Genomic DNA, 16,532 nt, shown 5'->3' with positions numbered 1-16,532 from the left:
TAGCACTCCCGACACCCAGCACTTTTCCCTGCATATCCATAAATGTTGTCATCAAAACGTTTAAAATTCACTGGTCCCGATACCTCCCCCCCATCCCAGGCCCCAGGAAGAATTTCCTCAGCAAACAGATGTTTACCTGCACATCTGCTAATGTGGTAGACTGTATCCACTGTTGCCATTGTGGCCCCCTCTACATCGGGGAAACCAAACAGGTTTGGGGACCGCTTCGCCTGTGCTCAGTTTGCACTAAAGAACTGCACCTCCCAGTCGTGAACTGTTTCGACTCTCCCTACCAATCCTCAGGTAACATGTCCATCCTGGGCCTCCTGCAGTGCCACAACGATGCCACCTGAAGGTTGCAGGAGCAGCACCTCATGTTGCGCTTGGGAACCCTGCACTCCATGGTATCAATGTGGACTTCACAAGCTTCAAAATCACCCCTCCCCTTCCCGCATCCCAAAACCAGCCCACCTATCCCATCCTGCCACCTCAAACCCCACCCCCATTTCCTGCCTCCTAACCTCTTCCCGCCCCGGAGACCTGTTCGTCCTCCCCGGACTGACCTCTCCCCTCCCTACCTCCCCACCTACATTCACCTCTGCTGGCTCCATCCCCACCTCTTTAACTTGTCTGTCTCCTCTCCACCTATCTTCTCCTCTATCCATCTTTGATCCGCCTCCCCCTCTCTCACTATTTATTTCAGAACTCTCTCCCCCTCCCCCTTTTCTGATGAAAGGTCTCGGCCCAACATGTCAGCTTTTGTGCTCCTCAGATGCTGCTTGGCCTGCTGTGTTCATCCAGCTGCACACTTTGTTATCTCTACATCTCTTAACAACCTCATTAAGTGAGTTCTAGAGCGAACTATGCAGGGTAGACTTTGGGTTTATCATTCTAACTTGCCAGTCCTGAAAGATGAAAGTTGGTTTGTGTTGGATGTTTGTCTCATAGCTACGAAAGATACACTGAAAGGATTTTTCAAATCTTTTGTTGAGAATTGTACCCATTTAGTCACTAATCCTTTTCCTTTTTTAAAGCTTCCTTGGTCGTGACAAATTTCAAATATCTGCGGAATTTTATTTGGCTTTGTATTGGTTCTCTGTGATTCTCTGTTCATGGCTCCACGACCTGCTAGCTAATTACAGAATTTATCATTGATGTGCTTCAGTCTTATATATCCCAATTTCAGGAGAAAGTCCAGAGAGACCTTTTAAAGGAAAGGGGTTTAGAAAGAAAATCTATCGATCAAAATCATGAACAGTTGATAAATTATTTGCACTTCATATTTCCAGAACCTACCCCGGAAGAGAGAGCCCAGAGAATTGCCAAAGCTGTCCGCAAACAGTCAACAGAAGTGAAGGAAAATTGGGAGCAATTGAAAACCCGTGCGAGCAACTGGCAGAAACAGGTGGAAAAGGCGTTGGAGAAACTTCAAGAACTGCAGAAAGCGCTGGATGATCTTGAGGCTCATGTGATAACAGCTGAGGGGGTCCACACTGATTGGCAACCTGTGGGTGACCTGCTTATTGACTCATTGCAGGATCACATTGATAAAACCACAGTAAGTGCAATTACATTACACTTCACTTATGAACAGATGTAACCAGAATGTTGTATCGAGACGATCAGTAATATGAGTATTCAGTAATATTGATTGAATGGTTGTTAACTGAATTTGCAAATTAAAAGTTAGTTGAGCATGCCTTCTGATGATATCACAACATGAATATCAGTATAATTGAGGATTCTATTAGTCAGTGACATCAGCTGAGTTATCTGCTTGTTGCCATGTTATCAGGGTTAAAGGTAAAGTCTTAGCACGCCATTTGGCGACTCCTTAGAGAGAGACAACTGGTTATGATTTAACCTGAAGATCACCACGCCTCAGTCAAGTAGAGCGGTTGAGGCGAAGACCCTTTGTGGTCAGCTCACTGGTGTGGCAATTGAGCCCTCTCTGCAGGGCATCACTCTGCATCACAAACCAACTGAATTTGAATAGAGTTTAGGATTGGAGAGCAATCCATGCAATTTTTTTTTTAATGAATGTTTCTCACTGGGACTCTCTCACCGGCAAACTTTTTAAAAGCCAGCTCAGCCATACAGGCGAGATCAGTTCCTGATCTCAGCTGAATTTTTTGACCTGGGGTGGGTCAGCGTTAGGAGTTCAGTGATTGGAATGAATTCTCATGAAGTTAGCGAGAGGGATACTACACGTGAATAGATCGATGTTTTGAGAAGAGGATGAGATATGAGCAAAAGTTTAATTGATGTGGAAGACCAGCCACAATCATCATCGACGGTGGAGCAGGCTTGAGCGGCCATGCAACATTGTGCTGCCGCTATTTGACTTGTTCTGTGGAAAGGAAGGAAAATGGTCCAAGTGTCAAAAATGATGAAGACCACATCATTCTACAACCTCAAAATTTGATTGTGTTCAGCATATTATCACTCCTGGTACCCCTAAATCCTGGTCTATCATCTCAGCAGCTCGACTCTGCCCATAAGCTGGTTAGATGTGACATTTTTGAGGGATCTTCCCAAGTCTGAAAATCATTTTTGTTTTTGTAGAATCAGAGTTGGCCAGTGTGGAAGGAGGTCGTTTGGCATATCATAGCTCTTTGAAGTAACTCCCCAATTCGTCCCCCTCTGCTTGGCAATGACTTGAACCACTTATAAAATCTCTTTAATGGAGGGAAACTTTGAAGGCGTCTGAAAGGAGTATTCACAATCCCAGAATACAACTGAGCCTTATTAAGTTGTTAGTTCTGACGGTCAAGAGCTTGATGAAAGAGGATTGTTTTAAAAAGTGCCTTAAAAGAGAAAACGTACAGAGGCTAAGAGGTGTAGGAAGTTAGCGAGTTTTGAGAAGATTTGTTGCTCGGGTTGAGGTTCGGGATGTGAGTTTGCTCGCTGAAGGTGTAGGAAGTCTCTTCTTGGGTTTGAAGCCGACACAATTAAATGTTTGGCAACTAGTAGTGGGCCGTTTAAAATCAAGAGTGGGCAAGAGGACATAATTAGACGAGTGCAGATATCCTGAAGTATAGTTGGACTGGTGGAGATTACGAAAATAGCGATAGGCATAGCCAAGGAACGATTTGTAAACAAAAATGAGAATTTAATAAAATTACTGTTAATAGTATCAGTCAGGTAGAAAGTACAGAGAAGAGGATTTGGTTCAAGGTGAGACTCGGGCAGTGGAGTTTTAGACGACGTCAAGTTTTCAATGGGCAAATGTGGGACTCCAACAGGGAATGCATTGGAATTGTCAGGTCCAGAAGTGAAGTAGTTCCAGATGAAGGTTTCACTGCTAATGAGCCAAGACAAGAGACAGGTAGGCAGAATTGAAAAGATGTAAAGAGACAGCTTTAGGGATTGCATGAATGTGTGGTCGGACGTTCATCATGGGATAAACAAGATGCCAAGGTTGTGCTGAGACAAGCGTAATATTACATTGTTGCCAAGGCGGAGTAATGCAATCAGTAGGTAGTGAATAGAGATTGGTGTGGGGACCACAAAGTGGTCTTCCCAGTTTTAAATTGTTATCTCTACATAGTTGCGCAACTTAATGTTCTGTTCAAAAGGCATTACTGACAAGGAAACAGAAGTTAGCCATTTGTTTACTTGTCAATATATCTTGATTTTTCCACCATGTTCTCCAGTTAATAACACAAGATGTGCACTGTACGAACTGAACTGTTCAAACCTTAAAAGGAGATGTTAAAATTGTGGAATATAAAGTTAAATTTATTTCTTTGAAAATTTGAATAAATTACATGAAGGTTTGACCAAGACTGCAAGGAATTAGATGGAACATGAGATGAATAAAACAAGCAGTAGTAAGGTGGTATTAGCTGGACGTTTCTGAAGAAAGAGAACGCAGCCAACCTTTCTTCCATCAGGGGGATTAATTGTGTGGTGTCAGACACAGTCGATTCAATCATTCCTTCTGTCTTTACTGTCTGACTGGACTGTGGTTGTAATATTTCCTTTTTTAAACGCTCAAGGTTAGACATACTTCACTTGACATTCTCATTTTATAAATTTTAAGAAGTTGACTTATTGTCAAGTCACGGTAGGATTGAAGACACATTCTGTAAGTGTTTGAAGTCAGAAGTCACATGACACCAGCTTATAGTCCAACAGGTTCATTTGAAATCACACAAGCTTTTGGAGTGCAGCCCCTTCATCAGGTGCAGTTCGTGAGGTGACCACAGAGAGACACAGCTTATAAGCAGAGAGATCAAAAGATCATAGAATTGGCGTGAGTGGAGTGTCAGATAATAACTCTATACAGGTGACCAAGAGTGTTAGAGGCAAGTAAAGCGTTTATAAAGTCCATGTCAGTGCTGTGTTGTCATGATAATCAGGCAGCGCAACAGGAATGTACAAAAGGTGGCATCTCAGGTCAGACTCTGACTTGTAGTTTCGAGGCTTGTGTTCAGAATCTGTCTTAGAGTTTTAACCTTTATTTCAAAAGCAAGAATTTATAAGATACCACACTGACTGTAACGACAAGTTGTGTGTTTCTTCAACAAAATATCTGCAAACAAACAAACATCCTGGATGAAGACTTATTATCTGACACTCCACTCACACCAGTTGTATGATGTTTTGATCTGAGATAATGGGAACTGCAGATGCTGGAGATTCCAAGATAATAAAATGTGAGGCTGGATGAACACAGCAGGCCAAGCAGCATCTCAGGAGCACAAAAACTGACGTTTCGGGCCTAGACCCTTCATCAGAGAGGGGGATGGGGGGAGGGAACTGGAATAAATAGGGAGAGAGGGGGAGGCGGACCGAAGATGGAGAGTAAAGAAGATAGGTGGAGAGGGTGTAGGTGGAGAGGTAGGGAGGGGATCGGTCAGTCCAGGGAAGACGGACAGGTCAAGGAGGTGGGATGAGGTTAGTAGGTAGCTGGGGGTGCGGCTTGGGGTGGGAGGAAGGGATGGGTGAGAGGAAGAACCGGTTAGGGAGGCAGAGACAGGTTGGACTGGTTTTGGGATGCAGTGGGTGGGGGGGAAGAGCTGGGCTGGTAGTGTGGTGCAGTGGGGGGAGGGGATGAACTGGGCTGGTTTAGGGATGCAGTGGGGGAAGGGGAGATTTTGAAACTGGTGAAGTCCACATTGATACCATATGGCTGCAGGGTTCCCAGGCGGAATATGAGTTGCTGTTCCTGCAACCTTCGGGTGGCATCATTGTGGCAGTGCAGGATCTGTCTGCTTATCAATTGTGTGTCTGTGTGTTTACCTCCCTGACCGCACCTGATGAAGGGACTGCACTCCCAAAGCTTGTGTGATTTCAAATAAACCTGTCAGATTATAACCTGATGTCATGTGAGCTCTGACTTTGTCTATCCTAGTCCAACACCAGCACCTCCACATTATAACTGTTTGGAACCAAGTCAGTGCAACAGGTACATATCGAACATTTGACTTCGGAAGAATGCCTAGTGCTGAAAAATTCATTAATAACAAAGGATTTCTTCATTGTACCATCTATCGTAACATGCTGCGTCTCACAGTCATAATGAAAGGATGGCCACTTCAATTTCGCAGGGCCAAGAACAGTTATGGACATTTTTAGCATGGGAGGAGGCCATTCAACCTATTTTATCTGTCCCAGCTCTCTCCCAGCACAAGAAAATTAATCCTTCTCTCGAACTCATTCCACATATTTCACAGAATTGAAATATATAGGTACATATTTAGGAGATTTTAACATCAAGTGAGCAGTTCTCGCACTTCACCTCGTCACTAAAAATGGAAAATGTGACTTACAAAGAGTGAGTCTTTATTTTGTTCTGTTTTGATGATGAAGCAGATGCAAGTCGAAGTGCTGGAACTGGCCTCTTGAACTTAGCAACTGTTCAACGTGTATGAAATGATTTCTGTGTGCATCTACTAAAAGCAGTTTTATGGAAGGAAAAGGTACCAAAGAAGATTTGGTGTATTGTGCTTGATGCTATTATACGCCAACCTGTGAAAACAGAACTCTACGACTGAGTGTTGAGTTCTGAGAGGGGGCTATCTTGTTTGAATTTACATTGCTAAGCCGAGGCCTATTTTCCCAACAGCAAAATTGGTAATCCAGCAAGAAATGGAAATTTCTCACATTTGTTGGCTGTAAGTGTCTGTTTAAAGTTTCTTTATATACAGGTGCTTAACCTGCTTTTACAGTTGGAACATTTGTTGTGCCAATGAAAATTTTTTGAATGGTTTCACCTCCAGTTTTCCTGTTTATACATATTTGGTATTTTTTCAGGGTAAGGACTATCTGCAAAATCTGAGATTGGGTTTTGAAAGACAGCAGCCTTTGTTTTGGAGAGATAATGGGAACTGCAGATGCTGGAGAATGCGAGATAACACCGTGTGGAACTGGATGAAGACAGCAGGCCAAGCAGCATCTCAGGAGCACAAAAGCTGACGTTTCGGGCCGAGAACCTTCTTCAGAAAATGGGGAGGGGGTGCGGGTTCTGGAATAAATAGGGAGAGAGGGGGAGGCGGATGGAAGATGGATGGAGGAGAAGATAGGTGGAGAGGAGAGTATGGGTAGGGAGGCAGGGAGGGGATAGGTCAGTCTGGGGAGGCCGGACAGGTCAAGGGAGCGGGATGAGGGGAAATAGGGGTGCGGCATGAGGTGGGAGGGGGGATGGGTGAGAGGAAGAATAGGTTAGGGAGGCAGGGACGAGCTGGGCTGGTTTTGGGATGCAGTGGGAGGACAGGAGATTTGGAAGCTTGTGAAATCCACACTGATACCATTGGGCTGCAGGGTTCCCAAGCAGAATATGAGTTGCTGTTCCTGCAACCTTCGGGTGGCGTCATTATGGCACTGCAGGAGGTCCAGGTTGGACATGTCCTCTCAGGAATGGGAGGGGGAGTTGAAATGGTTAGTGACTGGGAGGTGCAGTTGTTTATTGCAAACTGAGCGTAGGTGTTCTGAAAAGTGGTCCCCAAGCCTCTGCATCGTTTCCCCAATGTGGAGGAAGCCACAACGGGGACAGCGGATGTTTTGGATATTTCTTAAGCATTGATTTTCATTCAGAGTTGGTTGGATTTTGCTGAAGCAATAGACATAACTCACTATGACATAGACAATGTCAGAGTTAATGTTTCGCGTCCTGTGACCCTTCCTCAGATCTCACTCTTCACTGATGCTGCCAGACCTGCTGAGCTTTTCCAGCAACTTCTGCTTTTGTTGCTGATTTACAGTGCCCACAGTTAGAACATAGAACATAGAACAGTACAGCACAGAAAAGGCCCATCAGCCCACAATGTTGTGCCGACCATTGATCCTCATGTATGCACCCTCAAATTTCTGTGACCATATACATGTCCAGCAGTCTCTTAAATGACCCCAATGACCATGCTTCCACAACTGCTGCTGGCAACGCATTCCATGCTCTCACAACTCTCTGCGTAAAGAACCTGCCTCTGACATCCCCTCTCTACTTTCCACCAACCAGCTTAAAACTATGACCCCTCGTGCTAGCCATTTCTGCCCTGGGAAATAGTCTCTGGCTATCAACTCTATCTATGCCTCTCATTATCTTGTATATCTCAATTAGGTCCCCTCTCCTCCTCCTTTTCTCCAATGAAAAGAGACCGAGCTCAGTCAACCTCTCTTCATAAGATAAGCCCTCCAGTCCAGGCAGCATCCTGGTAAACCACCTCTGAACCCTCTCCAAAGCATCCACATCTTTCCTATAATAGGGCGCCCAGAACTGGACGCAGTATTCCAAGTGCGGTCTAACCAAAGTTTTATATAGCTGCAACAAGATCTCACGACTCTTCAACTCAATCCCCCTGTTAGTGAAAGCCAAAACACCATATGCTTTCTTAACAACCCTGTCCACTTGGGGGGCCATTTTAAGGGATCTATGTATCTGCACACCAAGATCCCTCTGTTCCCCCACGCTGCCAAGAATCCTATCCTTAATCCTGTACTCAGCTTTCAAATTCGACCTTCCAAAATGCATCACCTCGCATTTATCAAGGTTGAACTCCATCTGCCACCTCTCAGCCCATCTCTGCATCCTGTCAATGTCCCACTGCAGCCTACAACAGCCCTCTACACTGTCAACGACACCTCCGACCTTTGTGTCGTCTGCAAACTTGCTGACCCATCCTTCAATTCCCTCGTCCAAGTCATTAATAAAAATTACAAACAGTAGAGGCCCAAGGACAGAGCCCTGTGGAACTCCACTCACCACTGACTTCCAGGCAGAATCTTTTCCTTCTACTACCACTCGCTGTCTTCTGTTGGCCAGCCAATTCTGTATCCAAGCAGCTAAGTTCCCCTGTATCCCATTCCTCCTGACCTTCTGAATGAGCCTACCATGGGGAACCTTATCAAATGCCTTACTGAAGTCCATATACACCACATCCACAGCTCGACCCTCATCAACTTTTCTAGTCACATCCTCAAAACCTCGATAAGGTTTGTAAGGCATGACCTACCCCTCACAAAGCCGTGTTGACTGTATTTGATCAAGCCATGCTCTTCCAGATGGTCATAAATCTTATCCCTCAGAATCCTTTCTAACAACTTGCAGACGACAGACGTGAGACTTACCGGTCTATAATTGCCAGGGATTTCCCTATTTCCTTTCTTGAAGAGACGAATTACATTTGCCTCTCTCCAGTCCTCAGGTACGACTCCAGTGGAGAGCGAGGATGCAAAGATCTTCGCAAGTGGCGAAGCAATTGCATTTCTCGCTTCCCAAAGCAGCCGAGGACAAATCTGATCCGGGCCTGGCGACTTGTCAATCTTAATGTTTGACAAAATTTTCAGCACATCAGCTTCGTCTATCTCTATCCATTCCAGCATGCACACCTGCTCTTCAAAGGTTTCATTCACTACAAAGTTGGTTTCTTTCGTAAAGACAGAAGCAAAAAACTCATTTAGGGCTTCCCCTACCTCCTCAGGCTCCACACACAAGTTCCCTATGCCATCCCTGATCGGCCCTATGACGCAGGCAAAACTCTATCTCTGCAGGAAGCATGATGCTGTGTTCTCAAACTTCCCTGCCTTTTTGTCATATAATATTGTCTTTTTAGGACAGAAGTGGCTTTTTTTTGTTTGCTTTGACTTGTGCACATACTTTCTATGCATGTTAAAATTCTACACCTTTTCAGTTCACTGCAGTGCTGCATAATGAAGACTTGGAACAATTTTTTTTTATAAAGTAGAAAATCAGTGTGGTTTGTTTTCCAAAATGTGATGTGTAAGTGCAACACTTAACAGTGTGTTCATCTAACTATTGTTTCCTTTGATCTTTGTGTTGCAGAAATTTTTAGAATCATTTCATCTCTATTTTTCTTGATATATTTCGCAGCTTTCCTGGAGCAAGTCTGGTTTCCTTCGGATGAGACGACTTTCAGACATACTCCCTTTATTATGAGATTTAATTGCGGTAAAATGAGGAGGATTTTTATTCACTGAGACACACATGACTATATGTTTAAAGCATTGGAAAATGCGTTCTGTTCGGACTGTCATGTTATCTGGTGTTTGTACCAGGCTTTCCGATTAAATGCAAGTGATTAAGGATGCTAATGATGCCACATGTTATTACAAGAGGAAATGAACATACAAGTCAGGATTTTATGCCACATTTATACATAGCATATACCATGCAGCATGGATGCAGTGACTGAGTGAAATAGGGATGCAGTGTCGGAGGGAAATAGGGATGCAGTGACTGAGTGAAATGGGATGCAGTGACTGAGTGAAATGGGATGCAGTGACTGAGTGAAATAGGGATGCAGTGTCGGAGGGAAATAGGGATGCAGTGACTGAGACAAATGGGATGCACTGACAGATGGAAATGGGATACAGTGCCTCAGTGAAATGCTCACAACGAATTGCCCCCTCCAGTCCTGACCCGCTCTCAGCAACTTGCCCCCTCCGTCCTGCCCCGCTCACAGCGACTTTCCCCATCCGTCCTGACCCGCTGACAGCGAATTGTCCCCTCCGTTCTGACCCACTCGCAGCGACCTGCCCCTACAGTCGTGACCCGCTCACACCGACTAGCGCCTGCAGTCCTGACCCGCTCACACCGACTAGCGCCTGCAGTCCTGACCCGCTCACAGTGACTCGCCCCTGCAGTCCTGACCTGCTCACAGCAACTTCTCTCTGCAGACCTGACCCACTCACAGCGAATTACCCCTGCAGTCCTGACCCGCTCATTGCGACTTGCCCCTGCAGTCCTGACCCCCTCTCAGCGACTCGCCCCTTCAGTCCTGTCCCAATCACAAGGACTTGCCCTCTCCATCCTTACCCGCTCACAGCGACTTGCCCCCTCAGTCCTCAGCCCCTCACAGCGACTTGCCACCTCAGTCTTGACCCACTCACAGCGACCTCCCCCCTCTGTCCTGACCCCCTCACAGCAACCTGCCCCCTCCGTGCTGACCCCCTCACAGCAACCTGCCCCCTCCGTGCTGACCCGCTCACAGTGACTTGCCCCTACAGTCCTGGCCCCGACACAGTGACCTGCCCCCTCACTCCTGACCCGCTCAACATTGAGGAAACCAAGCAGAGGCTTGGGGACCGCTTTGCAGAACACCTCCACTCGGTTCGCAACAAACAACTGCACCTCCCAGTCGCGAACCATTTTAACTCCCCCTCCCATTCCTTGGACGACATGTCCATCATGGGCCTCCTGCAGTGCCACAATAATGCCACCCGAAGGTTGCAAGAACAGCAACTCATAATCCGCTTTGGAACCCTGCAACCCAATGGTATCAATGTGGACTTCACAAGCTTCAAAAACTCCCCCTCCCCAACTGCATCCCAAAACCAGCCCAGTTCTTCCCCTCCCGCGACTGCATCACAAAACCAGCCCAGCTGTTCCCTTCCCCCGACTGCATCCCAAAACCAGCCCAGCCTGTCTCCGCCTCCTTAACCTGTTGTTCCTCTCACCCATCCCTTCCTCCCACCTCAAGCCACACCTCCATTTCCTACCTACCACCTCATCCTGCCTCCTTGACCTGTCCATCTTCCCTGGACTGAACTATCCCCTCCCTACCTACTCACCTGTACTCTCCTCTCTACCTATCTTGTTTTCTCTCCATCTTCGGTCCGCATCCCCCCCTCTCCCTATTTATTCCAGTTCCCTCTCCCATCCCCGTCTCTGATGAAGGGTCCAGGCCCGAAATGTCAGCTTTTGTGCTCCTGAGATGCTGCTTGGCCTGCTGTGTTCATCCAGCTCCGCACTTTGTTATCTTGGATTCTCCAGCATCTGCAGTTCCCATTATCAGTGGCATTTTCCTCTTCATCAAAGTTTGTGCAAAAGCAACACGATATGGGGCGACACGGTGGCTCAGCGGTTAGCACTGCAGCCTCACAGCACTGGGGACCCAGGTTCAATTCCAGCCTCAGGCAACTGTCTGTGTGGAATTTGCACCTTGTCCCTGTGTCTGCGTGGGTTTCCTCCAGGCGTTTCAGTCTCGTCCCACAGTCCAAAGATGTGCACGCTAGGTGGATTGGCCATGCTAAATTGCCCATAGTGTTCAGGGGCGTGGGTCTGGATGGGATGCTCCAAGGTTTGGTGTGCACTTGTGGGGCCAAAGGGCCTGTTTCCACACTGTAGGGAATCTAAACAATCCTGTTCCGACACCTCCATGTTATAACCCTGCTGATCACTGCACACAGAGATGTTTGATAACAAAAGGATAACAATAATATTCAAACCCAGTGCTGGAAATGTAATTTAAATGAGTATTTGAAATACAGAGGCCAGTGTCGATCTTCAATTCAACTTTTATTTACAAATGATCTGTCTTCAACTTTAGCACTGCCTCATTCAGAGATAGTTGCCAGGGTGTCAGCGTCTCTGACCCTCACACTTCTTATCTGTCAGCCAGGGCTCCCTGATTTGGGCTGTTCATATGGAGCAATCAGTCAACTCTCATTCTGAGAGGTTCAACTGGCCGACCTGGTCACAAACCAGTGCGGTGTGTTCATCGAAAATCAAACATGTACTAGAAAGGTACCATTACATACTAGTGTAAAGGAAGGCATGACGCTAAACTGGGGAGAGAAGGGAACTGCTAATTGGGGGTGGCCCAGAGAGTAGAAGAAAATCGAATGGGAAGATGACCATTTGAGACTGAGGGAGAGAGATGTAATTGCCTGAATGAGGCATTGCAATTGCGAAATGGATTTTTGTGTGTACACCATGTTCAGTTTCCCTGATCTGTGCTCCTCTTTAAATCATTAGTATCTGAAATTTCTGTATCATTTCCAAATGCTCTGTCTCTAATGTTATGCTGTTGGAATTGGTTGAACTGCAGAGATATCATTTATTTGCACAAATGTGTTCAGTGAAATGAGTTGCATGCTATATATGTATTATTCTTCCTGATTCTATTGTACGCATACAAATTAAAGTTAGTTCCACTTTTGAAGAACAAACTGTTTTTAGATGTATGATGTATCTCATTTGCCTGCCACTTAGTCTTGTTGATGAGTTGTGTTTCTGTTTTGTGAAGAAATATGAATGAGCTGGACCACTAATGGCAATGCCCAATGTGGTGATGTTCCAACATTGCAGCTGGAAGGTGGGGCGGGGAGGGGGATGGGTTTCACAGAACTATTGCAGACGGAAATGGAGAGACAGGTGATGTATGTGGCAGCACCGAGACAGTGAGGAGAATGAAATGCAGCCTGAAGGGGAATCTGGCTGTATTCTCAAAGGCACGGGCTGAATGGAAGAGGACAGAGGATTCACTCAGAGGAAGAGAAGATCAGACTAGACTGATTGTGAAACAGGCAATAATCATTGGCAAGTTACTGATAGGAGGGTGAATCAATCGGGCTCACTTTAAGACTGTTTACAGTTACCATATAGTTTCTGGGAGATGTGCAGATCAGGCCAGGCTCATATAGAAACGCTTCCCGGAGTAATTAACATGGAGACCCCACTGGGAAAGAGTGAGGGGTTGGCCGTCCTGCTTCCACTGCTGCTGGTCATGTCCAGGCCAGTCACTCTGGCCAGAGACTTCAGCTGCATCATCGGCACGAATGAACAATATGGAGGGTATGACAGTGAACTGGACTCGACGTCCAGATTTCTGATGGAAACGGTTGAAGTTGCCAAGCTGCATAACATCTTCAGCACCCCTGCAGACTGAGCACAGAGTAGAAACACCTGGTCATAGCCAGATGTGTCTATACACCCATTGGACAGATTTCCTGTTTGCGCCCACACGTCCTCGATCATATCCATTGAAGTCAAGCCGGTGTTCTTCTCTGACTACTGCCTCCTGCTGGCTGACTGTCACCTACAGGATGACCAGTGGGCTGGCAAGGGAACATGGAAGCTGAATGTGAAACTGTTGACCCCAGAAAAATCATTAAGAAGCTCAAAAGAGAGCACACAGGTTGGAGAAGGATGAAGACCCTTTTTGCACTTGGTGGGAGGCAGTCAAAGGGAACATCAAGAAGTTCTTTGTCCTGAAAAGTGTTCAGAAGATGAGAGAGAGTTGGGCAAAACTGTTCAAACTCCAGAAACCCGTGCAAAACCTACTCTTACTACAGACAATCGGGTCAATGTCGCCGAGGAGCCCCAGGAGGTGTCGAGGCAGCAAGCCCCACTCTCTGCCTCGGAGGCCTCCAAGATAATCTTGCGGTTCAGGGTCTGCACTGTGCAGCAAGAGATCATAACAGTCAGAGACAGACAGCACTTAAACAGACCGTTTGGTCCAACTTGTTCATGCTGACTCGATATCCTAAATAAATGTAGTCCCATTTGCCAGGATTTGGCCCATATCCCTCTAAACTCTTCCTATTCATTTTCCCATTCAGATGGCTTTTAAATGTTGAAATTGTACCAGCTTCTCGTCCCCTCTCTTGCAGCTCATTGCACGCATGCACCACCCTCTGCATGAAAATAATGTACCTGAAATCCCTTTTAGATCTTTCCCCTGTCACTTTAAACCTATGCCCTTCAGTTATGGACTCTCCCACCCCAGGGAAAAGACAATGTCTATAAACCCTATCCATGCCTCTCATGCGGTTACCAATCTCTATCAGGTCATCCCTCAGCCTTTGATGCTCCAGGGAAAATAGCCCCAGTCTGTTCAGCCTCGTCCTTTAGCTTTAACCCTCCAACCCAGTCACCATCCTTGTAAATCTTTTCTGAATCCTTTCCGGTTTCACAACATCTTTCCGACAGCAGGGAGACTGGAATTAGAAACAGTATTCCAATGGAGGCCTAATCAGTGTCCTTTACAGCTGCATGTGACCGAATGAGATGTGTTCACATTCCTTCTTGAAGAGGCTAAAGGAGAGCCTTGTGCTCAGTAGCCTGAAGGATGAACAGAGCTCGATAAGTTTGTCTCAATCTGACATCCTGAAGCTCAGCAAATCCTTTTAAGCCAGTCCCTATGACACTATGCCCACAGACAGTGCCGTGACTCCCAGTCATTCCTGTCCTCGATCCTGGGGGTCTTTGACAACACCAAGCAGGGGAGCCTGGACTGACCATTATCTCTGGATGAGCTGGGGAAGGCCTTCGAGTCCTTAGAAAAGAATAAAACTGTGGGAGGTGATGCCTTTCCAGCTGAGTTGTATTCAGCTCTTTGGGGGTTGAGTGGCCAGGGCCTGCTGGAGCTTGGTGTTGTCAGGATGTCAGATTGAGACAAACGTATCGAGCTCTGCTCATCCTTCAGGCTGCTGGAGCTGTACGACAGTATGCTTCTGTCAGGTACTATGCGCAAATCCATGAGGAATGGTATCATCACCCTGACCTACAAGTGGAAGGGAGTGAGGGAGGAAGTTAGAAATCAGCGACCAAGATAATTGGCGAATGTAGCCTACAAACTCCTGTCTCAGTCATGTGTAACTGGGTCAGGTCTGCTCTGCGATTGGCGATTGACCCTGACCAAACCTGTGCTGCAGCGGACAGGACGATCTCTGAGAGCCTCGCGCTCCTAGGGATACGATCACTAGCAGGCAGAACAGAGGGGTGGATACCTGCCTCATCAGCCTGGACCAAGAGAAGGCCTTTGGCAGGATATTGCATACCAACATGTGGGATGTGCTTTATAAAATGGGCTTTGGGGAGAGAATCTGCAATTGGGCCCGACAGATCTACACCGACATCATCAGCGCAGTCTCAATCTGCGTATGGGAATCACAGAGCTTACCCATCAGATCCAGGGTCTGGCAGGGCTGCCCACTCTATCGAGCCCTTTGCTGAGTCCATCAGTAAGGATGTGAGCCTGAGAAGTGTGATTATTCCAGGTAGAGCGGGCCTGCAGGTCAAAGCGTCCCTGTAAGATAACGATGTCACCAATCTCTGCTCAGCCCCAGTGTCAGTGCGCAGGTTCATGAGCAGCTGTGACCCTTTCAAACTGGCCTCGGGAGCCACAGTCAATCGAGACAAGAGTGAGGCCATGTTCTTTGGGATCTGGCCTGAATGATCCTTCATTCCCTTCACCGTCAGGGCAGATTACCCAAAAGTGCTGGGCACACAGTTCAGAGAGCCTGGGGCGTGCAGAAAGCCTTGGGAGGTGAGGGGTAGGTCATGCCATACAAACCTTATCGAGTTTTTTGAGGATGTGACTAGAAAGGTTGATGAGGGTCGAGCTGTGGATGTGGTGTATGTGGACTTCAGTAAGGCATTTGATAAGGTTCCCCATGGTAGGCTCATTCAGAAGGTCAGGAGGAATGGGATACAGGGGAACTTAGCTGCTTGGATACAGAATTGGCTGGCCAACAGAAGACAGCGAGTGGTAGTAGAAGGAAAATATTCTGCCTGGAAGTCAGTGGTGAGTGGAGTTCCACAGGGCTCTGTCCTTGGGCCTCTACTGTTTGTAATTTTTATTAATGACTTGGGCGAGGGAATTGAAGGATGGGTCAGCAAGTTTGCAGACGACACAAAGGTCGGAGGTGTCGTTGACAGTGTAGAGGGCTGCTGTAGGCTGCAGCGGGACATTGACAGGATGCAGAGATGGGCCGAGAGGTGGCAGATGGAGTTCAACCTTGATAAATGCGAGGTGATGCATTTTGGAAGGTCGAATTTGAAAGCTGAGAACAGGATTAAGGATAGGATTCTTGGCAGCGTGGAGGAACAGAGGGATCTTGGTGTGCAGATACATAGATCCCTTAAAATGGCCACCCAAGTGGACAGGGGGGTTGTTAAGAAAGCATATGGTGTTTTGGCTTTCATTAACAGGGGGATTGAGTTTAAGAGTCGTGAGATCTTGTTGCAGCTCTATAAAACTTTGGTTAGACCGCACTTGGAATACTGCGTCCAGTTCTGGGCGCCCTATTATAGGAAAGATGTGGATGCTTTGGAAAGGGTTCAGAGGAGGTTTACGAGGATGCTGCCTGGACTGGAGGGCTTATCTTATGAAGAGAGGTTGACTGAGCTCGGTCTCTTTTCATTGGAGAAAAGGAGGAGGAGAGGGGACCTAATTGAGGTATACAAGATAATGAGAGGCATAGATAGAGTTGATAGCCAGAGACTATTTCCCAGGGCAGAAATGGCTAGCACGAGGGATCATAGTTTTAAGCTGGTTGGTGGA

General features: G+C 46.7%; 1 protein-coding gene across 1 annotated transcript in view; it reads left to right on the top strand.

Annotated features, from left to right (window-relative positions):
• The window catches only part of LOC132209433 (utrophin-like), a 156,416-nt gene extending 146,861 nt beyond the window's left edge, over positions 1-9,555 (top strand). Inside the window, exons 4-5 of the mRNA XM_059644506.1 lie at positions 1,290-1,558; positions 6,262-9,555. Of these exons, the coding sequence (XP_059500489.1) occupies positions 1,290-1,558; positions 6,262-6,423 (431 nt within the window). The 3' untranslated portion in view covers positions 6,424-9,555. The remainder of the gene's footprint in view (positions 1-1,289; positions 1,559-6,261) is intronic.
• The last annotated feature ends 6,977 nt before the right edge of the window (positions 9,556-16,532 follow it).

The sequence above is a fragment of the Stegostoma tigrinum genome, unplaced genomic scaffold, assembly GCF_030684315.1.
Source record: "Stegostoma tigrinum isolate sSteTig4 unplaced genomic scaffold, sSteTig4.hap1 scaffold_93, whole genome shotgun sequence".
Taxonomy (NCBI): Eukaryota; Metazoa; Chordata; class Chondrichthyes; order Orectolobiformes; family Stegostomatidae; genus Stegostoma; species Stegostoma tigrinum.
Note: the sequence above shows the minus strand (reverse complement) of the source record. Positions and strands in the feature narration are given on the sequence as shown.